The 25,900-nt window shown below is 30.9% G+C and overlaps 1 protein-coding gene and 1 long non-coding RNA gene across 8 annotated transcripts; one reads left to right on the top strand and one right to left on the bottom strand.

The window, feature by feature from the left end:
• The first annotated feature begins 740 nt into the window (after window positions 1-740).
• LOC106064345 (uncharacterized) lies at window positions 741-22,304 on the top strand. Of its 7 annotated transcripts, none has more exons than XM_056029408.1 (30): window positions 741-758; window positions 2,747-2,806; window positions 4,089-4,200; window positions 5,628-5,742; window positions 5,887-6,038; window positions 6,775-6,940; window positions 7,120-7,216; window positions 7,306-7,417; window positions 7,571-7,696; window positions 7,975-8,113; window positions 8,282-8,367; window positions 9,127-9,357; window positions 9,498-9,560; window positions 9,885-9,983; window positions 10,397-10,522; window positions 11,217-11,420; window positions 11,560-11,688; window positions 11,869-12,002; window positions 12,768-12,889; window positions 13,141-13,322; window positions 13,877-13,976; window positions 14,410-14,634; window positions 14,852-14,951; window positions 16,426-16,548; window positions 16,999-17,042; window positions 18,080-18,179; window positions 18,478-19,990; window positions 20,205-20,329; window positions 21,483-21,537; window positions 21,949-22,304. In XM_056029408.1, exons 2-30 carry the CDS (start codon window positions 2,771-2,773, stop codon window positions 22,077-22,079), a joined length of 4,947 nt encoding a protein of 1,648 aa, XP_055885383.1. In that variant the 5' UTR covers window positions 741-758; window positions 2,747-2,770; the 3' UTR covers window positions 22,080-22,304. The 7 variants fall into 7 exon arrangements, with proteins under 7 accessions (XP_055885383.1, XP_055885382.1, XP_055885381.1 ...); XM_056029407.1 differs by lacking the exon at window positions 741-758 and adding an exon at window positions 1,107-1,124; XM_056029406.1 differs by lacking the exon at window positions 741-758 and adding an exon at window positions 1,156-1,172.
• Window positions 20,439-24,550, bottom strand: LOC129926282 (uncharacterized). Its single transcript, XR_008777922.1, has 2 exons — window positions 24,341-24,550; window positions 20,439-23,048 (listed from the first exon to the last, which is right to left on the bottom strand). It is a non-coding gene; the product is annotated as an uncharacterized LOC129926282 (long non-coding RNA).
• Between the last annotated feature and the right edge of the window lie 1,350 nt (window positions 24,551-25,900).

The following is a 25,900-nucleotide window of genomic DNA, read 5'->3' as shown; positions in this document are numbered from 1 at the left end:
GTTTTAAGCACAGACCTGTATACATGTATCATGCTTTTATGGTTTCTATGTAAAATACATAGGTCAGATCTGTATCTATTTCTCGAACAAGGGAAAGAAATTATACTTGATTGATGTGAAGTATAAGTTGAATTAGTCCCCTTTATACGGATTTACTTTAGTGGAGCTTATAGTAGCCTAGGTTTGCAAATTTAAAATAAAAAGGGAGACTTTACACTACTTTAAAACAACGTTTTATTAATTACGCTTTTAAATGTGTTAAAAGAGTTGCTTTACAAAATAATGTATTTTATTACTTCAGTTTGTATCGTTTCATTCCATTATCGCAAGCCTAACAGTTGTGGAAGTATAATGTTGAACACCTACCGCAAGAAATTCTTTAAGGTCTGATATAAAGTAATACCCTATAATATATATTAAAGCAGATATAGACGTTTTAATAATGTTACACTTTACCTATATATGCTATTTATAAATTGTCGTTAACAACGAACTTTTAAAATAAAATTGACATTTTACAGTTGTATCAGTATATGTATAAACCATCAATGAATGTGAGTAATTAGCTCAATGTTAAAAAAATTGACATTTTGATTGGGCGAAAAAGGGGGGGGGAGGGTGACACCATAATATGGGCTCACCGCACCGAGTGACACCCACCCGAGTGATGGCACTGTCTGAAACTCTGCATCTATATATAGTCTATAGCTTAAGATCTATCATCTATGCCTATAATTCACGTTCAAAACCTTTTGAACGTAAATTTACTTTAACTTTAATCGGTTTTAAAGGAAAAAAGATGATAGATATATTACTATTATTACATATATTTATATTGATATAGATTCTATACTAAATTACTATAGATATGATATCTAGATTTATATCCTAGACATTTATTAACTAGATCTATTTCTAGATCTAGTAAGTAACTAGTATAGAATAATTTAGTAGTAAGTAGACCTAGCCTACGCAGCTGCCTATCCGGCTACGCTACGCCGGTAGATTTTAAAGGCCTATAGAGTATAGGGGCCCTAGAGAACTAAAGTCTAGAACTCGATTTAATTATAAAAAACAAACTAATAGCGCTTATAATAGATTCTTATTCAAGACTGAGTTGCTAAGTATGCTTTCGCCTTTTTTTATGTTAGCTTTCTCTTTTTAAGTCAAAGGTAAAATAATAGGTAGACAGATCTAAATAGAATCTATGATCTATAGAATAATAGATCTAGATCTAGATCTTGCAGACGATTAAATTGGAGTCTAGTCAGATTCTAATCTACATCTAGATTTCTAGTAAATCTAGATTCTTATCATCTAATGAACCATCAACAATGATATTTTTATCATTATAATCTAATTTTGTTATTGTTATTAATAAAACTTAATAATAATGTAAATGTTGGACCAGATTACCAAATCTAGAGAGACTCAGAGAGTAATATTTTTTTTATTAGTAAACTTAGTTAATCTATAATCTAGACTTAGACTGTCAATATCATCATTCACTATGATTTATTTGGTAAAAAATAAACAGGATCTAGATATAGAATATAGATCTAGATCTAGAGTATTCTAGAGAGATCTAGTTTAGAATATATATACTAGATCTAGATTATTCTAGATCTAGATCTAAAATCTAAATTGAATCATTAAATTTGATGAATTATCATTATTAATGGCATTATCATTATGTCAGTTATGATGATCATGATGAATGATGATGTAGGCCTAATCATTAGCCTAATGCCAATGGTTATTTTTGTTTCACAACCTCAACAGTCATCTCATTGGACAAAATCATGAAAATGGTTTTTAGTAATAGTGGTAAAAAAAAAACTTTTAAAATCTAAGACTAAGACTTAGACTGCTTTATTAAATTGATCCTTGCAGAAATTTGTTGTGATTACAAGGACTCTTTTCTCATCTAAAGGAAATATAAGGACTTTATTAGCTATATCTAGACTATATGATTGATGTTCTATGAAAGTGATCTTAATCTTAGTGTTTGGTGAAAAAGAATCCAGAAAAAGTTGTTTCGGGTATATGATTAACCAAACCAATTTTAAGACAAAGTTATTTTAGTATCAAACTTTAACCATGCATATGATTATTACATCTACATCTGACGTTGGTCTCAGATGAGTAGGCTATTCCACGGCCTTTTAAGAAACATCCAGCGATCAGAAGCTGTCTGCTGCCAGGTGCTCTCTTTGATGTCAATTAAAGCTTCAAGTTGGCCCCTAAGCTGGTCTTTTAAGTATTTCTGGGGAGACACCTCTGTTATCCCTCTATACTGCCCATACAGACATTTGCAAGAACATTGCTATTTGTGGTGTGGTCTTGCCAACATATGTTCATGATGGCATTAAGACATCTTTTTTGAAAGTGTACAAGAAGTCCTAGTCTCAGATCCATATAGAAGGATTGAGAGAACCACTTTTGGGTAGACTTTAAATTTGGTAGGCAGGCAAAGTGACTTATTCTGCCACACTTACACTTGGAGGTATTCAAAAGCATGACTCACACTAACTAGATGGTTATCAACTTTCCTTAAAAAGTGATACATCATTAGATACTGTGCTTCCCATTTATAGCAGTCTGTATTTGTTACTTATTGAGTTTTAATACAGATAGGCACCTCTAGAAAAAAAAAGACATAGATCTATGTGAAACATTAATTTATAGAATATTACTGCTTTAACAATTAAAAATGCAAACAAACTTTTAAAACTTCATTTTTCAGTAAAAATATAATCTGAACAGAGAAATGCCACATTATAGAGGAGAGAATTTTTACCAGAAGGTAGGCATATACAGACATGTAAGATTTATCAATCAACAAAATTTGTTTCAATGCTTGAAGCTGCACATTTTCTTGATATTTTCACCTTTAATATTTAATACTAAGATGGTGACTGGACTCTTTCAAGATCTAAAATGTCTTTACCAAGTCACTCTGTCTGTCTCTCAGGTAAAAATGTTGTATACATTAATTCTCCCACTTCCCATTCTCAGACAGATAATGTTGAAACTTTGCTTAATTATTCATTGTCTATGACAATACTTGAATCAATTAAAAAAACAACAACAATCATTTAATCAATTAGTCATAATTAATAAACTTAGTTTTATATGGAAAATGTAACAAATTGGAGGCAGGTAACCTGTCACAATAATCATGCACAGTCCCACTACTACAAACAAGCTGACAATAGACCATATAAAACCTTCTATTTTTATAAGTACTCAAATAGCTCAGTGGCGAAACATATTGGCCTTCCATCATAGAGGTTTGAGTTGATTTCATACTCAAACATTTCTTAAAAAAATTGCTTTTGAAAAGGTAGCTCGGAAACCTTCTTCCACATACCCCCTCACCTCCCATTGGTCCACAAAAGTGATTGGACCATAGCGCACTAAGCATGCTATAAGCATGCAAGTTACACTAACCAAGTTCCATCCATAATAAAGGGCAATCCAAATTTACCAGTAAGAGGACAAAATACATACACTGACTTGACAAATTCTAATAGTGCTCTCGGGTCACACTCAAAAAGCTAAGGTCCATTGATAAACCAAAAAGTTTATCCTTTTAGGACAACAAACCTATATGGTATTGCATGAATTGGGTTAAATTTAGAGTCATCAAAAATTAACCACATGATGGACTCAAAACAATTCATAAAAATAATAGTAAAATAATAATAATCTTATTATCCGTATGGAAATTTGTCTTACAATTTATGCATTATTATGCAATATAAGTAGGTTTTTAAAAAGCATTTTTTCATATTTAACTTGTTTATTGTTCGCTTTCCTAACTTAACCTTACCCACATGCATAAGTGTACTTGTCTTAATTGTTTACTGTCATAAACAGTATTACTATTACTATCCCAAAAAGTATATAAAGAACTAGTTTTTACCCATTAATTTATAATTTAAAAAGATAATTTATGAGTATTTAATTATATAGATATGATTCTAAAACAGTTGCAAGATTTGATCACATTCTTGCAAAAAGAAAAAGGCCAAAATTAATGTATGTATCAATTCAGTTGAATTATGCATTTTAAATGTATACAGGCTATATTAAAGAAAACTACAGTCCTCAGTAGTTGTGTGTTTCATGTACCACAACTAAAGCAACATTCTGCTGATTGCTGCATTCTGAAAGACATTGTGTGCTGCCTCACAGGTTAGTTAGTGTCAGTTTAAGAAACAGAGAATATTAACAGGATATCTTATTTCTATTAGACTAGCATTTTTTTTAGACAATGCATGCAGTACTATAATGTCAAATGTGGGAAACTAACACACCTGAGTCTTTCTTGGTATCTTTTTAAAAAAATTACATGAGTAATAATTTTTTAAAGGAAAGGGCCTAAACGAAGAAATTCATTTTTTCCTTGTTTGAAAAAAACAACAACTTTAAAACCTGGGTAGAGTAAACAATGTCAACAGATAATGTTAATTCAACTTAATTGAAGTTACTTGTTTCTTTGGCAGACAGATATGACAGACAGGGATTTCATGTACATAGCACACTCACCTAATACCTTATTTTCCTCAACAAATTTCAGAAGCTGAATGAATGTCCTAAAATTTCCAAAAATGCAGTTATTTCCATCCTTAAGACTCTATATTACAGCCCATCCTTAAGACTCTATATTACAGCCTCTTTACCATTCTGGCTCAAGCTGGATAAACCTTTGAAATAATAAAAATGCAGACTCTAGCAGTTAAAGATGGTCTACAGTGCATTTTTGTATACAGCCCCATTTCCATTTATAGCTAAGCTTTAACACTTTAATGTACTTACATGAAACTCAATACATTGAGCAGATGTAGATCCTCTGTTCACACATTTTGTTTATGCGAAACTAAAGGGAACAGTATGTTTTCAAAAAGTAACTAAATAACTGTATTAATTACTACACCTTTTGACAGATTCTGTGATTTCTGCTGATTTCTCCTGTAAAAGAATATAGTAATAATAATAAGACCTGCATTTGAGTGTGAAGATTAAGAAAAAGTATTTCACATGGCTATGCAGTCTTACCTATGATCTACATATTTTGCCACATTCAGCTCAGACTTAACCATTGTCAGTCAGTGGTCAGTTTAGGCTCTCTTTTTGCCATCTATGTCTTCCCTTGGCAGTAGATTTCCTTTTAGTAAAGAAGAAACTAGACTTTAAAGAAAAAAAAATGCTAATAATTGTTTAAACTCCATACTATTTTCAAATACTTTTTATCTGTAGGTTGAATAATATACATATGTTTGGCATAAAAGAGCTCTAAAACATTTTGAATGCATTGTGTAAACTAGAAAATGGTATGCCATCAATAACAAAAGTTTGTTGATTTACATTTTCTTTTTACCATGAGCAAGGAAAAAAAGTATTTTTATATTAGGTCATTAAAATACTTCTTTCACCATCCCTCCTAAAAGAGCACAGCCACAAAGACATGTTTCTCAGTTCTGGATGAATGAACTGATGTCATGCTAGTTAGTTTCATCTGAGGCTTTAAATTTCTTCTTTTTAAAAATATTCTGAGAACAGACAGACATTTTTTTGTTCAGTTTCATTAAGCAACTATAAATAATTTCTTTCTTCTCTAGGTGAAGAATTAGCAAGTTGGTCAAATGAGTGCAGTGTATTCGGTACTGAGTATTTTACCAATTTAAATAGATGTTCATTGAATGACACATTAAAGAGAAGTCTTTCTTTGTCTCAGTAAGTTAAAAATATTAGAAAAAACAACTATTAAGCTTAAAAAATAATTCATCATTTCATTTTTTATGAAACAGTAAACACTTTTTTTTGTCTTGCATACTAATTAAATATTTTTTTTGGACCATATAAATTTTTGTTTCTTAGATATGAGGAAGAAAAGACATGTGAAATTATACCAAGCTCAGTTCCAGATATTGATGAGGATTGCAGCTTTAATTTGGATCTATCGTTTGAAAAGGAGTTTGATAGAATAGATGAAAATATCAGTGACTGCATTCTTCCTTTCACCTTGTGTAGTAAGTAATTATAAATATTTGAAGAATCTTATTTATTTTATGTGTATGCTAACACATTTTAAACAATTTTCTTTTATTATATGGTTTAAAAAAACTGCCTTTAGCTTTAATAAAAAATTTTTTAACAATATTTTTTGGTCAATATATGACTAGTCTTAACATCTATAGCATAAATACTGTTATCCAAAAAACAACACATTTTATAAAACAATATTGTCACCTTGAAAAAAAAATTAATATTCAGACAACAGTGTCTTTCTTTAGTTGTCTATGAGGCATACCATGAAAGTTAACTCATTCAATACGTACCGCCGCACAGTGCGCCAACGCGATTTCCACAGTGTTGTACTTAAACTTTAATAACTTTTTTATTTTTGTAATTATCTTATTCATGTTTACAGTATAACATTCCTCATTCAATGACAAAAACATTGATATGCTACTTGCCATAGAAACTAAAAAAAATGATTGTATATAAGAACATACAATTCTATCACTAGAACATTTTTCAGACGTTTTTTTTTTTTTGCTCCTTTGCATTGACAAAAACTAACGTATGGAATGAGTTAATTTTATTCTTCTAAATAGATTGTGCATTATAGAAAATTCACCAAAGAATTAAATAATTCATTATAGAAATATTTTTTAAAATTTAAAACATTGTGCATTGAAATAAATGAAAGAAATTTTTGTGTCTTGATGACTGCTTCTCATCTGCTTACAATTGATTTTCTAGCAAAACTTGATCCTTTAGATGTGCCCATATTTCCAAATGAGCTTCTCTCAACTTTTGATAGACTCCAAAATATACTAAGTTTGATCAAAAAGATGAAAAGTCTAGAACTAAAGGATCCATTTGTCAAAAGCAATGGCTCCTACTGGAAAGAGGAAGATATTTTTCAGTATGTTGTGTATTTATATTAATAAAAAAAAAGTATCTTGTAGTCTTTTTATATTATTGTTGTTATTATTCATTTTTTTATATTTTAAATTATTATTATTTTAAATACTACATTATAAATGTTTAATTTAGAAGATAGCCTACTTGGTAACAATTATTCATTCATATTTTCTATGTCAGAAATGATCTCCATTTTGAAAGTATTGATCCAGAAGCTCTAAATGATCCAAGATGTGTAGCTGTGGAATCCTTTGACCTGTTTGTATATTCAGGAGTGGTACTTTAAACCTTATTAAAAAAAAACAACAACTTATGTATTCATTTTTTTTTTCCCCCAATATTTATGGTTGAAAATTTTGTTTTCAGAATGATTTTGAAACTGTTTTGTTTCCTGCTTCCTTCAAAGATGAGTTTCAACCAGAATGTTTAAATCTAACTGCTTTTGAAATAGCTGATGAGTTTTATGCTCAAAATGAAGGTTAAATAGGTTCTCTCATACTGCAGTCAGTAAAAGTTTATTTTCTTGATTTAAAATTCATTCTCTGACAGTATTACTTGTATTAAGATACACTTACAAATATTAAATTATATATATCTAAATGAAAAATAAATGGTATTTATTAATTTTTAGACAAGTTAAGAAATTTGCTGAAGAGTGAAACAGCTTCTTCATATTTTATAACTTGCCTTGATGATGAGGATTACTGCCTGGATGTTGATAATAGTTCAATGCCTTTGTTAGAGTCTCACATTGAAGGTAAATTTAAATTACTTGATACAGTCAGACAACTATTGGACACATATTTATATTGGACTTCTCTAGTTCTTTCAAAGTTTATTTTTTAGCTATAAAGAGTTGGTCTACATGTTATGATATTTATATTACCTGTTACATTGTAGTTGAAGAAGTCACATGAAGTTCAGTATAAAGTTGTTTGATGTAAGAAAAGTTATTGTTATATTATTAATTATTTTATTAATTGTTATAAAGCTGGTGTAAAGTAATTAAGATCTATTTTTAACTGATTTTTATAGGTAAGGGGTCAGATTGTTTGACACAGCCAATATTTAGTTGTTCTCTGTTGGATAAACAGCATGCCATGGAAACTGACATTACAGAAGAACTTTTAAATGAGTTGAGCATTCTTGAAGAAGACTTAAGTCTGTTGCCACTGTAAGAATCTGTATACTTAGACATTTTGAATTGAAACATTTTATTGAACTCAGTTAAATTGTTGAAGCATGAAGTTTACAATAGATATAGGCACCAAGAAACTATTTTAATAAGTATGTTTTGAAATGGAACTTTTTTTTTTGCTTACTTTTATTTTTTTTCCTCCAGCTCCATTTTGAATTCTAGACAGTTTATGAATTTGGAAAGGAAAGTCTGGTGTAAAGAGAAACACTATGATGAGATGCAGATCCCAGGTAAATGATAAGCAAATTATGCTCTGATAATAATAAGGCTTGTCTTCGAGTCCAAAGATTAATGAGGAATGCAGTATTTCCTATGGCCACTATTGATATATTAATTACATCTTTAAAAAACTACTATAAAATATCAAAAGTCAATAGAGCTACTTCATTAAAAAAAATTATGTTAGATTATTTCAGGTCAAATTTTGTAAACTTAGAAAATATTTTTTTTTTCCAGAATATTTTTTAAGAGATTTTTTTTTTTACATAATAGACAATATCTCTTGAAATAAAGAATCAATCTTTTGTATTCATTGTTTTTTATGCTAAAATATTCAAAGAGGAATGTTTACAAAGGTTATCTCAACTCACTCTGTCTGTCAGGTCAAATGTTTGTACACATTATTTCTGCCACACCCAATCTCAGATCAAGTTGAAACTTTGCACAAGTATTTCTAGTACCTAGCTAATTAACCATTCAGTTAATTAACTATTGGTAATTGATAATTTTGATTGGCATCAAACAAGGGGAAAGAAATCATACTTGACATATGTGATGGTATAAATTGAATTAGTTGTGGAGGCTTGAGCCCTGAGTTTCAATTCAAATCACCTTTTTTGTTTTTTAAAGCAATCTTGATAACATTCACCCAAAAAATAAATAACTAGAGTAAGAATAATAATTTTATTATAGACAGTCAATAAGAAAAAGTTACACTATTGCACATAATTGTGCACATTTTAATGTATTGTCTGCTTCCCTCTGAATAGTTCCACTCCTGCCATGTGTGATATACCCAGATTTTTTTGATGAAGCTACAGAGCTCCTTGGGATATCAGAAATAGACTTGAGTTCTCTGGATGAGCATCTGACATGGAATATTAGCTGCCCTAGAGTATCAAGTCCAACTTCATCGGTTTCAGGTCTGCACAATGATGCCGAGAGTTGTTTTAAACTTGCCTCACCTGAAGAGTTTGAGAGAATCCCTTTCTTTGATTTGGGTATAAAGTTTTTAATGTCTGTAGGCATTTGTTGTTTTTATTTAATTTAATAAAAGAGTAAAATATGAATTCTTTTTTTTTTTTTTTTACTTTTCATGATGAAAGATAACTTTTTTTTAAAAATTAAAATCATTGTTTAGAATCTCAGTGGGAATGTGCAACAAAGGATAACATTGGAAGGGATAATGAACAGACTCTTAGTGGTATGTATTTGAATTTCAATTACTATTACTTTATATTTCTGCAACATTAGTGTCAAATATAAAAAAAGATAGTATATTGTACTGGCTAATTAAAATATGCTAGTTAACATTCAACCACAACAGCCTTTCCTTTTCTTTTTTATATTATTATTATACTTCTGCCAAAAGCTACTCCTGTTCCAAATTTTTTGATTAGGGTTAAAGAAAAAACAACAAGTTAGTTGAAGTTTATTTTATAATAAAATTAATAATTTGGCCATTTAATTTTATGTAAGTAAAATTCCTACAAAATTTAATTTAAATGTCAAAAATCTAATTTAATAGTGCAGCAAATAATCCATGATGACACTGATGCAAAACTACATGACCCTGTAGATGCTTTCCTTCGGGTTAGAGCGAGACAGAAGTCTAAAGAGACACCAGGTTTGTTTATGTATATTTAAAATTGGTCAAATATGTTTTATATTATTCACAAATATATAACCATATTTCTACAAAATAGTCACATTGTTTAAATAACGATTACAGTTTTAAATTACTGACATTGTTTTTTATATCATATTCAGATATGTTACATTCATTCATTCAAATTCCATCTTATTGTTTGTTATATCATATTCACTTATGTTTAAACATTCATTCATTCAAATTCCATCTTATGCTACATGCTGTGTACAAGTGAGATATATTTAAATCTTTCAAAGTAGACTAAATTATCTTATGTCTATTAGGGCACATTTGTATGTTGACCTCTGTATAGTTAATTTCTAAATTAAATTGATTATATTATGTATGTCTTTAAAAAATGTTAACAAATATTCTTTTTTTTTTAATAGACACTAGTCTTGGTGAAACAAGTCAAACAAAGCTTACAACTCCAGTTATACAAAGTGTTATCACACCAATGGTCCCTACTGGAGTGGAGAAAAGCTTCTCAAAAACTATAGAAGTCAACATAACAGGTGAAATATATTCTCACATTTGATTGGAGAACTTTGGAACATTAAATCCATCAATCTGTGACAAGAGTTTTGTTTTGGTTAATTGTTGTTTATTTTGTATTTGTTGCTTTTGTCTTTTTGATAGTTTTAAAAGTACATTTTAAATTGGCTGTGAATGGTGCACCAGTTCCAAATTTTGAATAGAATTAGAATATTCTTTTTTTAGTTTGGTAGCACCTTCAATTTATTTTTTTCTAAGTTCTTTCTAACTATTGACCATTAGCTACAAGAAGAAGGTGTGAACTTACAACTGATAAGATCATTTGCCATCTGGTCAATAAATCAAAACATTCATTGGACTTAAATTAACAAATCGGTCAACTTACCGGAATCTGCTTTTTTTCCACCTCAGCAGATTCTAATGAAGTGATTAGCTGAGTTTCTTAAAATCTCAGTGATTTTCTTGATATATTTTTGTGTATTATCTTTGTTGGTCTCACTTATTATTACTTTTTTTTATTGGTTATTGGCTGTGTTCATTTCAACTAAAACTAAAGTCTTATTATACTTGTTAAAGTTTTTCTAAGTTATATAATATCTTTTAGAAAGTAAATGATGATTATATTTTTACAATCTTTCATTGAGAGGTTGAGGATGATGTCTTATTGAATAATGATATTGTTTTTGATAATTGTTACAAATGTATATTTTACAGAGTCTTTTAAAGAAGTGTTGGAATATATTCAAGATTATGCCAAGCCCTATATGACTTCCCTAAAGATGCTTAGTATTTTGTCTTCCAATGTCACCTTTATGGACATTTCTGTTGATAAAACACAGTTTCTTCTGAAGGAATATCTAAAACAAAACTCAGGCACATCTAAAAATATTAGTTCATCACAAAAATCAACTGATTTTTGTAAGCAATTAAAAAAAATACTTATCACTTTTTTGTCTCTTGTTTAAAGTAAATAAATATATAACTAGTTTACAAATAATTGAGAGACATGATATCCTACTCCAATGATTAATTAAGTCAAACGATCCATTTCTTCCAGCCATGCTTATAAGTCTTTACATAGTGCACACACTGAGATCAGCTGCAGATCTTCTGTTACATTGTGGTCTAGAGACTTGCATTTCTTGGGTCACATCACAGATAGAAGGTTGCCCTTCAAACTCTGACAGTAAGTTTAGTATTCATTTTATTGGTTTGAATTAGCTTACAGTTCAAATATCAGATGCATTTGTGTAAACATGCTTACTAAATAATGTATGTATATACTTAAAAAAGCACAATGAAGCTGTCATACTCCAAGAAAATGTCTTATATCTTAATGGGTCTGTGTCATATTCATTCCTTTCAGAATCACTGAATGAACTCTGTAAACAGTTAAGGCTGTATCAGTGTACTTTCCATCAAGAAAACATCTTACACCCTAAACTAAGCACTTTGTGTCATGAAATAGAGACTTTTCTAGCACACTATGCAAGTTCTAAGGTTTGTAGCTGTTATAATAGCTAGTACCACCCCCCCATGTATATATATATATATATATATACACACACACACACAATTAATCGGTATTACGTTCCAACTTCATTCTTTCGGACAACACTTCACCCTTGCTAGCTAGGAGATCTGGGGTTACAAACATAGATTAGTCTTACTACTGATGTAGCATAACCTTTACTTTCACTTATTCAAAGTTCTTCCTGTCTCTTGCCAATCTTAACATCTCATGCAAGTCCTGTGAAACTTGTGACATGGTATAGCCACCGAAGTTTGGATTTTAAAATTTTTTGTAAAGCGCAGTAGTCTTTGTTTCTTGTAAGAATAACTCATTTGTACTTTGGTCTTTTTTGTTTGTTTTAAATTTTTAAAACTTCCTTTAGGACAGCTGAGAATGGCAGCAGGCAAAATTTGAACTCAGGATAATCATGATGACAGTCTAGAGCACATACCACACACCGGGCAGCCTATCACTGTCACTACCCTAAAGCTGTTCCATTACTGTCATATACACAACTATTTTGGTTCTAGATTATCGTCTTTGTAAATTTTTCATAATATTAACATTATATAATTACACCTTGACAAAATTGAATTAAGAATTATAATTTAAATATATAATAGCTTGATAAATTTGAAAATTCAAAATAAGTTGCTTATTATATTAATTTCAACAACACAGTCAGCAACAAAAAATTGTTTGTTTAGATATTTCAAATGTCTTTAATACTTTTTTTCTTTACAATATTCCAGGTATTAATAATTGTTCAAAGAGGATTTTCCAAACTATTATCAGTCATTCAGCATGTATTGTCAAAAACACTCAAATTGACACCTTTTGTTGGTACAGATTTAAGAACTCTGCATGTGCAAGAGTAAGACATTTACATTTTTTAATAGATTTATAGGTTCTACAAAGTAGATTTTCTATGGAAATAGTTAGTAGTGCATATTTTAGTCCTATCTAATCTATGTATTAGGCATGTATTATATTATTATTATTCACTTTACACTGACTCACGCTAAAGAAACCGACAGCAATAAATCATTTGTATGGCATCTCTTGTTTCTTAAGACAGAGACATAAATGATCAATTCCTATTTGTTTTATTTTTTATGTGTCTAGGTCACCTGACAGAGTTTTCATAGTACCTTACATTGAGTGCCAGATTCAGCATGTCTCATCTTTCTCCCTGGTTGTTGTCTTTGATGAAAGGATGGGCACATTTTTTAGAAACCTCTGCAGAGATCATGATATAGCTTACTTTGATCTTAAAACACAGTATACACCCAGTGTAGCTGTTGCAAGTAAGTAAATGTCTTTGTTATTTCATACTATTTAGTGGAATAAATCAAACCCTTGTAAATAGAACATGATTATTGTTGATCAGTCATGCCAACACTTTCAGAAAGTCACAGCAAGCCTTTTTTTGGGGGCCAGTGGATTTTAAATACTTAAGCCCTTTTAATGTTTTGCATTCCCCTCAATTTTCAATGGTGTCAATTTCCAATCTGTTAAATGCTGTGATTATTATTTTGGCATGTTAGATCAATTGCCAACACACATAGGTAAAGGCCAAAGTAATCTCTTGATTGCTATAATTTGTAGATAAGATATGCCTACAATGATGTTTAAATAAAGCTATTTTGGCTAAATCATAGTTGGGCTGTTGTTGTTTTTTTAAAAACATTTTTTTATAGTTTATGTAAAAACAGCTGATGAAGGCAATGTCTGATTATTATTAGTTAATCTATTGTTTGATTTTTTGTTAATGATCCTGTATTTTTTTTCTTTATTACACTCAACTCCTAAATATCTTTGTTTCCATTAAATGCTTATCATATTTTGTGAACTTTTGTAGAGACCAATGAAGCCTGTAAAGAATTGACCTCTCCCATTTCTATGATTTGCTCTACTTGTTTGACTCAGTACAGACAGCTGGTTTATTTGTTAGAAGCAAGGTAATTTGCATGTATTTGCCCTACAAGTTCTTACCTCTGAAGTTTATCAGTAGAACCTTTACCTGGCTTTTAACACTACAGTCCTCAACTAAACATAGTGAGGTTTAAATGCTTTACCATTCTTAATTTCACCCTGCTTTTATGGGTATCTGTTAAAGAACTAGTGGTGACTAGTTACAGTTAGTTATAAAAGTGAATTGTACTTGACCTGCATCCTGTGGTCTGTATATGCTTCAATCTTTGCCAACAAGTCTGTTTTACTACCTTTCTTACAACAAAATTAGTTTACTCTAACAACAAAAGGATGATCTGTTATTTAGTGAGCAGGACTTATTTGTAAACAGTTGTGCTATGATATTTGTTTATTTTTTAATAAAAAACAGACAGGTTAGAAAACTAGATTGTCAAAGTTAACTCTGTGTTTGATTGGTAGATACAACATTTTGGTGATTGAACGTGACTACAGGACATTGAGCTGTGGAAAGCAAATCTACTTTGCTGACCTTATTGTTGGCATCTCTGACTGTATAGTGCTACTGCCATTGCAGGATGTCAACAAACATTTAGATTTGGAAGTAACTGCTACAAGATTGGTTACACTGGGCCTGCAGTTCTCTAATTGCTTCATTATATTACATGGACTCTCAGCTTGTAGTAGGTAAGGTTACATTGATAGTTATAGAAGGGGTTGCCCTGTTGATCAAAGGAGCTTTTGTATATATTGGGTGAATCAAGGGGTACTTGGTAAAATACATTTTCTAAATATGCAATATTTTATTTTATTGAAGTGTATGATTCTACAAAAAAAATGCAACTGATCTGAATGTTTTTGTTATACTGAATTTTTAATCTAAGGAATTGTTTGTTATTTTCAGTTATTTGCTAGACAAAGAAACACTTGGCATGATTTTCAATCTGCAAGCATCTCTGTTGAATTTATGTGCTACACTCGACAATCAAGAAGTTCAGTATAAAGTAATAGAATAAGACATAGCTGTTTTTCTGTTAGTTTATTATTAGCCATGTGTTCTAATTGAGACATTTAATAAACTGATTCTTACCTTCAAGCTACTGCAAAGTTTACATTATCATAACGAAAAGGTGATTGACCCACTAGGTTAAAACAATGGACTATTAATGTCTTTGAAAACACTCAACTTCACTATACTGACCTGACACTTAATAAGTTTGTTTTTCAATTATTTTTTTTTACATACATATTTCATCATTAATATATATTCTTTTTTGAGTGTTACTGATTTTATTGTTTCCATTATAAATACATTCATTATTCAGTATTCTTAGCTTCCATTCCAGTTTCTTTTTTTTTTAATTTTGTTGTGATAATAGGAGATATTGAAAATTGTTGTTGCTTTTTTTTTAAATATCAATTTTTGTATTGGTATTATTAAAAAAGCAGTTCTCAAATAACAATGGTTCTCAAACTTTTTCAGTTCAGGGACCACTTTACAAGCCATACAATATTAGTGGACCCCATATCACATATTTCTAAAGCCACTGAAATAATCAAACTCTCTGCAAACTTGTGTGCTTTTTTTTGCTCTGCCCTATTTGCAATGCCGTAATTAATGAAGCCTTCAGAGCTTTTTCATTCACCGTTGTTGCATTTCTAATAGTTTTCTGCTGATTTGCATACACTTTTGCTTGACTTTTGAAGAAATCAGGGGTTTGTCTTTTAGTCCATTGTTATTTGTTACAAGATGACGCTTTAATTTAGCAGGTTTCATACTTTTATTTGATAACATATTTAAACAATGACACATTGTGGCTGATCACTTTTGCCTTTGTATGGTATACTTCCAAATCTTGAATATTCAGCATATTTACCTAAATTTGGATAACGTGGTGCAGCCTCTCTTATGGCATCATGTCTCAGTTCATTGCCGCTATTGCTCTTCTTCAGATGTCTGCTTATGTTTAAAATGTTTATCCATAATGTAATGGTTAGATGGGCATATGAAAAACAATTAACAAGCACAAATTACCATTGTATAGCTTAATAATTAATCATAAAATGTAAACAATAAATAACCAGACTGATGTTGGTGTGTCAAGGAGTCTCAGGGTCTTCAGTTGGAAACATTAAAATAAAGCTTGGCCTATTTGAATGGCATGATAAAGCAGAGAAATTGAAAGAATGATGTTTATTGGTTTGTAAAATAAGTGATCTGATATTCATGCTCAAAATATGTTAGCAATCTTTTTGTTTTGCCAAGCAGGGTCAACAATAACATCATCATAGAATAGTTTATAATAGACATATTAAACATTAGTGAGGGGCACGTTGATTATTATTAAATTTTTCTTATTTGATGAACTGGCTCTTAGCAAAGCAGTTATTTATATTGTATATGATTTTCATCTTCTTGGGGTCCGCAGACCACAGTTTGAGAACCACTGGTATAAAACATGCAAATTTTTTTCTTAGATATTATACTGCTTAAATGAAGATGATGTAGCTAAAACAATACAAAGTATTGCTCAAGTTTATATGTCAACCAGTCAGGAACAAGATCTAGCTAGATCATGGCTTTCTTCAGATATTTCTCAGGTATATCAACATAAATCTTATATTAATCAGCTTTTATTAGTTGAGCATTAAGCTATGAGTTTTTATTTCTAATATGTTGCCTTTAGATTTTCAACATTTTCTGTCAATGTTAGTATCTTTTGAATTTTTCATGAACATAGGAAATGAGTGCATTAAAATATAATAAAATCTTAGCAGTGTTGATACCATTCACCTTAAAGATGAAGTTGATAATATAAATTTCATTCATCTCCCATCTTAAGTCATATCTCAAATATATCCTGTATGAGTATCAACCTTCAAGAACTCTTTAGATTCTTGCTTTTTCCATTGAAAGGAAGAAAATAAATGTGTATCAACTGAAAGGAAATTATAAACTGTCAGTTATATGTTTTCTTGAGCGCAAACTTTTGTCTAAATGTTTCTTTTATTTTAACACAAAGATTTATATAATGATGTTTTGATCTACAGAGTGAAGAATTCCTACTACAATTTTCTTGCTTAAGTTCTTTCAGGTATTTTTTTATAGATATTTTAGAAATTTGTTTGAAAGTTGTGTGAAATCATATATATAATATATTGCTTTAAGTTTCAAATTAAATTGTCTATATCAGTAACTCTTTTTCTAGAAGCTGGTTAACTGTTTTGAAAGTATTGCTTATAAATTAGTCTAGTAAATAACAATAATTCAAAAATACATACAAATTTAAATTTTTAGTTAATATTTTTGTCTTTTTCCTTTGTTTCTTTTTCAATGACATTCTTTTGAATCCTGAATTTTTTTAAGTGCAAATTAAATTATGAATAATGAATTCATAGTGTTTGTCTTCGTAATTTAATCTGAACATAAGAACTGCCCATGGCCTATTCAAGAAACAATTAAACATAATATTAAACTAACTTTAATATTACAATAAATACAGATATAATATGAACAGTCCTATATCATATTCTTTTTCTTTTAGAAATGTGTACACAAATTCACAATACTCTTATTTCATAGGTACCAGTATAAGTTGATTAACTATATGAATGAAGTTATAAAATGCAATAAAATTGTACTCACAAAAATACTTATGATTTCTATGTTTATAAGACAAGCAATAATAGGAAAATGTATTGTAATATCATTAACAGTCCTTCATAAAATTGATTAACCCTACATAATGGATAAAAATAACCATAAATACCTAATTTATCGTTAGGAGAAAATTGTGCCATAGTCTATGTAAGTCAATCAAATATTATAATTCTAATAGAAACGCAAATCATTTAGAATACATTTCTCCTCCTGATGCTAATAGCAAGTTGATTCTTCTCTGAATACTTTTCTCCTCCTGATGCTAATAGCAAGTTGATTCTTCTCTGAATACTTTTCTCCTCCTGAAGCTAATAGCAAGTTGACTCTTTTCTGAATACTTTTCTCCTCCTGATGCTAATAGCAAGTTGACTCTTCTCCTTAATATATGTAATTCATTGTATGAAAAGCTTTCATTTTCCTGAAAATGTGTTCATTTGATTTGCTCAAATAAAACTGTTTTTTATCTCACAGTGCACAGTTGCTGTTAAAATCACTAACTCTTGAAGAAATTCTTAACAAATCAGAAGATGACATTAAGGAAATCCCAGAGATACCTAAAAAAGTTCTAATGGTTTGTTGCATAAAATTCCTAAATATGTTTTTGTTGTTTCTTTTTTTGTTTTGGGGGGGGGGATGAAAAAGAACATTTAGCTTATACTTAGTGTCAAGAGCTGTTTATAAAAAGATTTGTTTATATTAATTTTGTCACACTTTAAGAAAGTTATTGGTTTTTGGTTAATATTACATATTTATAGTAATTTCTTCTTTTCTGATCTAGATACAATTTTTTTTTCATGTGTAAATTGTAGTTATAAGTAGAAGAATATTTTAGTGTGTTTCATCAACTATTTAAACTTTGTCTCTATTAGTACCTATCCCAGTCACTAACAGAATGGAAAAGCCTGAATCCACAGACACCTATAGAGACTCAAGTAAGATCACTAAGTAATAGTGGAAGATCTTCTGTGAGTGCAGATAGCTATAACTCTCTAACCTATTCACCACTGGTGCAGGACCAAGAAGTGTCACCCCTGAATGCATTGCCCTCACCAGATTTGGTCAAAGATGATGTGTTGAAACCTTCTACATCTTATGTTTCATGTTATCCACAGCATCAACAGCTTGTCAGAAGCTACCAACAGAATGAACAATCTGGCAGCTTGATGCCTGATAAACAGTTGTTGATGAATGCTGAAAGTAACAAGCCATTAGCTTTATCCCAACCCCACTTTATAAACTGTGAAGAGTTTGATAGTCAAAAATCTTGTGAGAATTCCTTTGGGATATTAAGTGATGAGTTTTTCCCTGATGAAGCAGGGATTCTTAAATTTAACTCCCAAGCACAAAAATATTGTGAACAAATGCCAGAAGTCAGAAACACTAGCATGTTTCAAGCTACAAGAAATGATAGTTCAAAGTTTCATCAAATTCATCAAACAATCCATAATGCAAACAATAATAAAAATGTGAGTAAGTCTGCAGATGAGGTCAGGCCAATGTCTTACAATCTAAACATTAACAGTTGTAACATTCCTGATCTTCAAGCTTTGAAGAGGTCTGTGTATAACAATTGTGGAAGAGTACATTCTCTTAATAAAGTGGAGCATGTTGGGGTTTCAGTGCCTCATTCCTGTCACTGTTCTAATGTAAGATCAAATTTTTCTGATGAAATGGATTTCTTAAAAAAAGATTGCAGTTCCCTATTTTCATTCCAAGAATCTTTGAATAATCCTAGGCCAAGAGCATGTTCTAAAGTGTGCAATGAAGACCTTGATTCATTGCATCATAGAGACATTGTTGATAACCCCCATACTGTTGCTCAACTTGTACCTGACCCTGACAGTAATATTTTGAATTTATTGAAAGGTTCTAAAGATGATGAAAATCTTAGTCAAATCCCTTCATATTTATATTCAGATCATGCATTCTCAAAGAAGACTTCTTCTCATCATTCTGATAATCCTTTTGATTTGTGTGACATATCTAATCATCCAAGGATCAAAGGTTTCTCACAAAAAGCCACGAATACAACTAATTATCATATGTCGAATTGTAAAGCTTTAGGAATAGTGGAGCCATCAAGTGGTTCAAAATTCAGTCTGAGAGCTAACAATGTGCCTTATTTTGACCGCTTCTCTCAAACACACAAGTGCATGCCTGTTCAGCCAGTGCTGCCATCACTAAAAGAGGATCTGAAAAGCCGTAACACTATCACCAACACTAGATCATCCTCTTCCTTACATTTGGCTTCAAATTTGCCCAACAGCAATTTTAAAAGGAAGCCTGGACAAAAAGGGAATGAAGGAAAGACTACATTTCCAAATATCCCAAGGCAGAAAATTTGTATTGGCCTTACTACACCTTTACGTAAACAAATTGATGGTTAGTACATGTTATTCAATCTATATGTAAGATTCTTGAGCTTAGTTTAAAGTATCGTAGACAGTCAGCTTTAAAGACAAGATCCTCAAAGAAATAGCTTTTACAAAAGTTTACCAAAGTTTAAATTGAAAAAGTCTAGGATGTAAAATTTTGTCTCAGATGAAGTATCTTTATTTATCACTAGATATTTAAAATAGTTTGTATATCTTTACAGTTGTGAATGCAGTTGAAAACATTAGACCTCCACAACTTAATACTGTCATAGCAAGACAAGGCTCTGAATCACCACCATTAGATCTAACAGAAGAACTTCATTCAGTACAGCAGTCTCAACAAAACGTAAGTGTGGATTGCTTCTTTTAAAATATTTTTACTGCATGCATGTTAAGTCCCTTTCTTCATAGTCAAAAAATGGAAGGTGGTTAAAAGAACAAGTCAAAAACTGTAGTAAAAAATTAAATAATTTATTTCAAGCTAAAATTTCACACATGGTAGTATGATTGATTAGCTAAGCTGATAGAGCATCATGCTAATATTGCAATCATCATGGTTTTGAACCCCATACTGGCAATTTTTTTTTCTTCCTAATTTTTCGTTGACTTAAAATATGAATTTTTAGTTTACTATATTATTAGAACATAAAGTAGGTATTGATTTTTGTTTAATTTTATATTTTTTGTTTCTAATTACCTTGCAACACTTTTTTTTTCTTCACTCTCTTTGTAGCCTTCACTTTGTAATGTTTACCTTTTTCTTTTTAACTGTTTGCTTCATTTTCCATTTATTTGTCTTCACTTGTTTCTGTATTATGTTGTTATTTTATAAATGTATTCAGTTGTATTTTCAGAAAGGAAGAGTATTTAATATTTTTAGTGTGGGTACTTGGTTTACCATGAATAAGATAAATAATTTTAATTTATATTAGTTTTTTTTTTTTGTTACTCTAAATATAATGAGGTAGTTCCGGATCTCTTTTCAGTCACGTGGGTGTGTTGTTTACATTAATGACCTCATTGATTTCATTTTAATTTAAACATGAAAATAGTCTAGATCTATACCTCTTTAAGTAATAAAAAGTATGTTACAATTATTCACTAATTTTTATGATTATTTAGTAGGACTACTAGATCTAGGCTAGCACTAAATCTAGATCTACATCTTATCATAGGAAGATATTGCCATGTATAAGACCACAGTCACGTGACTTTTTATAAAGTAGGTCAGAGATTCGGAACTACCTCATTCATTGGCCATTTTCTGAGAGAGAAGAGATGCTCCAATTGATTTTTTTTTTAAATTGTGTTAAACACAAAGCAATCATCAGCAAAGAGATTAACTTTTGTTCTAATTACATTAGTCAAATATTTCAACCAGACACTTTTTTTTCCCCCCTATTTTCTTTTTAACAATTTTAAACAGCTAAAAAAAAAACAAAATTTTTTTCTTAGTCTTATTTTACTTTTATTTACTTTTTGTTATTTTTTGTATACAGAGTCATTGTTCTAAATTGAAACAGTGGAACACTCGATTGATGACATTATATGAAGGTATTTAAGATAGTAATGTTCATTTAATGTAAAACTAATGACAAGATTTGGTCCCCTGGCTATTAGAGAAGTAAAAAACTACTTACAAAAAGATATGCAAACTATAGTGATACACACCAGCACTCTAGTCTAGTCTAGTCATTTTGTTTTCATATTGTATCAAGAATATTGAGTAAAAGAAATAATAAGTTCAACATTCATTCACCTTGCCATAGTCAACTTTTACACTCCAAGATTGATAAAACCATTCTAATGGGATAATTATTCAATAACTAATAGATAGCATGGATTCATAAACAAATTGATGGTAATACCTGTGTGGTACATATTAAAATAAATCTCCTTTAGCGGAGTTAATTATCCCAGAGTTGTTCCTATTATACTGTCAAGATCATACTTTCTACTCTGTAGACCCACCTAAGACAAGAACTGATTTTAAAGAGAATACTCCAGACAAGTCTGAACCACTTTTAAAGAGGAGGAAACTTCAGGCTGTTAAGAAGGCCGGCAACAAAGGACAAACTGTCTTGGTATTTAAATAATGCAACTAATACAAGTCCTCATCATGGGAAACTTTTGTGACAATCTGTTTGGTAGTAGAAATACTCAGAAATCACTCCAGCTTTATATTAACCTTTTTTTTTTAACAGGAATCATTATTTTGTTGCCTGCTGTTTTATTAATTTGAATGTTCTGTTTACTAAATATAAACCATTTGAAATTCATATAATTGTGTTTAGTTGAATAAAATAATTTCTGACATTGTGCCAATGTAATTGTCTTTTTGATTATACATAGGCTAGAAAGTATAAAGCCAAGTAAAACATACTTTAGCTTATGTCGACAAGATACAGAAGAAGAAAAAGTATCCAGCATAATATTTAAAATGACAACAGAATATGTAATTCAGGTATTACACCATGTTATAATAGCAATATCTTCTTTCATTTAAAATCTTTTTTTTATTTCCATTTTAATATAAACCCCTTTCTGCTTCTTGTGTTGTTTCTTCAATGTCTCAGTCACTGAACATCAGTCATGGCTATAGTATACAAAAGTCATAAATAAAACATCGATGTTATAAAGAGGTTATCAATATGCTGACAATATTTACAAACATTCATATTTAAATGAATATCATATAAACTGCATAATGTACATGGGATAGGGGCAGTAATCAACATGTCTTTATAAGAAGACTTGAAAACAAGTTCAGTGTATTTTAATTTGTAAACTTAATACATCTTCTTGTTCACATCCACTTGTTCTCTTCTTGTGTTTATGTACAATCTGTCCAAACTAAAGACTAAACTCTAGTTCAAGGTGTTAGTATGATGTCAGTCAGTCCCGATAAAATCAACAGTTGTAGAGTCTTGAGTAAAATACACCAGGTGGTAATCTGTACTGCTACCACTAGCCAGTACCTGTTGCTAGGCAACAATTTCTCTACCATCAGAGCAGAAGCCACCAGTATGGATGATGCGATACTGAAGATTAGGATGAGGAGAAAGCTGAAAACAAAATTTAAAAATATTGAATTAAACATAAACCACGGAATTAAATAATCATTTAACAACAAAACAGTATGTTTTAATGACAAGAGAAATCTGGCAGAAGAACAATATATTAAAATTACTAACCACAAGTTAGAAACGCTTAAATATTTAGGAAGCATGATGCATACAAAAAATGACCTAATAACAGAATTAAAGGAACGTCTAGCGTCAGGCAACAGCTTTCTATGACATACAACACATAATGAAAAGCAAATTCACATCTAAGAAGACCAGTGGGCACTAGTTATGAATGCAAGTGAAACCTGGACACTGACAAAAACAACAGCTAAATGGATATACTTAGGAAAGAAAAATCCTCAGAAAAAATTATGGTCGGCCAACCATACATGAGGCAACCGGATGGAGGACTCGAACCAACCAAGAAATATACCAGCTATATGAAGACCCCTCCATAGTGACCGAAATTAAAGGGAAGTGATTACGTTGTGCAGGTCACCTCGAAAGAATGTAACAGAGGAGCAAAGATTGTTCACCGGAAAAAACCAAAAGGCAAGCGTCCCAAAGGCAGAACACGGTAGCTTGATGTAGAGGCAGATCTACAACAGCTAAGAGTCCGGGCATGGAGATGTAAAGCCCAAGATAGATCAGATTGGAAAGATGTGCTGGAGCAGGCCAGGGTCCTGCATGGGTTGTAGTGCCACTCGAATGATGGGTGTCCTGGCAAAATATAAATTGATAAAATATCATAGTGGTCACCTCATCCATCTCGCTTCATCGCGCAGGTGAAACAAAATACTTTAGGTGCAGATGAAAACAGATAAAATACCGAAGTGGACACAATATCGTGCAGCTAAAAACATAAACCAAATATCATAGTGGCAAAAAATGTGGCTGCCTGCGCGCTGAACTGTCGTTCGTTCTTTTCAATGCCCCCCCCCCCCCCCCCCAATCTGAAGGAACATTCGAAATATGCAAAACATTTTACAATCGTATCAAGCGGAGGAAATACAAAATATCATAGTGGACACTGCATCTTGCAGATAAAAAAAAAAAGATAGACCGAGTGAAATATAATTTCGCCTAGAGTATAAACCGATAAACAAAAAACTTTTTGAAATACCTAGAGTCTAGATGTTACAGTAAATAAAAAGTTATCATGCTATTCATGGAAGCCTAAAAAATTGAAGCAGCGATATGATTCTTACTAGAGTTAAGTATCTAATTAACATGCATGACTTGATTGACACGTGAACACTGATAGGCCTACGCCTTTGAAGAAAACTCACCTAAAGCATGAGATGTTGATCCAATATCGTTTTTGTGATGTCAGTAAACCCGCCTCCATTTTTTTTTTGCCTAGGCACTTGTCATTTTAAGCTTAATGATGGAAATCTAGAATATGTAATCTGATAGGCCCTATTTTAGTAGATCACTTCAGTTTATAATGAATGTCTATTAATACTACTAGATGTATGAACAGTGAAAGCCCACTACACCTTAAGACACTAACAATGAACCACAGAATGCATCGAAAAGATTTTTTGTTTTTGTGCTAGAAGCGCAAAATAAAACTGTGCACCGAACTTATTCAAATAAAGAAGTTCTAGAAAGTGGTTAATATTTCAATAAACAGTTGGCCCTAATTGTATTAACTAGATGAAACGTTTATATAGCCTATTTAATTCAATTCCTTACATATAAAAAGAATACTCACCAACTGGACACTTATCTTGCGTTGTGGCGATGCTTGGACGATGTGTGCATTCAATATTTATTTTCATTTTCTTTCGAGTAACTCAAGAGTGGAAAAAAAAAGTTGCGTGTCATGCAGTGCCGGATTTTATAGTGTGTGTGTGTGTCGGGGGGGGGGCTTAAAGTCATAGGAGCAGGGTCTCACAAATGCTCCACAGACATAATCTGATGAGCAATCAAGAAAACAAAACAACAGAGGAAACGCTTAATACCTAAAGATATAAGAAGTATGGTAAAAAAAAAGAAGTTATTACCACTCACTGTTTCCCATCTTCCAGTCTGCATTATTTTTGCTTGTTTGAAAAGTGAACATTGATTATTCCGAAATTTTGTAAAGGCCTAATATATTGAAACGTTAGACTATTTCATGTCATCATTATGTAGGCATATTAGTCATACATTGAATTAAAAAAAAAAAACTTTTTCTTAAATCTCAACGAAATAAAAAGTTACTGGATTGCATGTTCTGTAAATTGGTCGTGGTCCATAGGCTACTATCACCTGCATGACTTTTTGTCCTATCACAATGAATCTTATTGAAAACATTATTTGAGTGAATCTTTAGCGTTCTTATTAAAATGGGAGCGGTGAATTTTGTAGGGTGTTTATTTTATTGTGAGAGTGAATTCCGTAGTGTTATTATTTTACTGTGAGTGTTGAAAAATGTGATTATTACTTTTGTTTGCAGAATCACAGTTTAATTGGATTTCAAACTTTTCCAGTAAATTTTTTACATAAGTTTAACTGACATCCATCGAAAAATTGATGTGCCCAACATTTGGGAGTCGTACTCTCCTTATGACAACCTTTGACCTAATGTTTGAAAATGGCGGCCTTTGTTGCTTACTTCAATTGTATATTATTCATCGAATCAAACTAGATCTAATTCAATCTTTCATAGCTCCTGGTTTAATGATGTGGGACGCGTGGCCGAATAACTTAAACCGCTAAACTATCCATTCAAATGTTGACTCGTTTACTGAGTGGCAGCATAGAAACCTTCTCATAGATACCCTTCCTTCGACATTTTCACAAAAGAGATTTGACCTAGGAGCGCACTGCTGAGCTTGCTGTAGCATTAAAGGTGTGCTGAA

This window comes from Biomphalaria glabrata, chromosome 5, assembly GCF_947242115.1.
Source record: "Biomphalaria glabrata chromosome 5, xgBioGlab47.1, whole genome shotgun sequence".
Taxonomy (NCBI): Eukaryota; Metazoa; Mollusca; class Gastropoda; family Planorbidae; genus Biomphalaria; species Biomphalaria glabrata.
The sequence above is the reverse complement of the archived record's forward strand: the minus strand, read 5'-3'. Positions and strand labels throughout refer to the sequence as shown.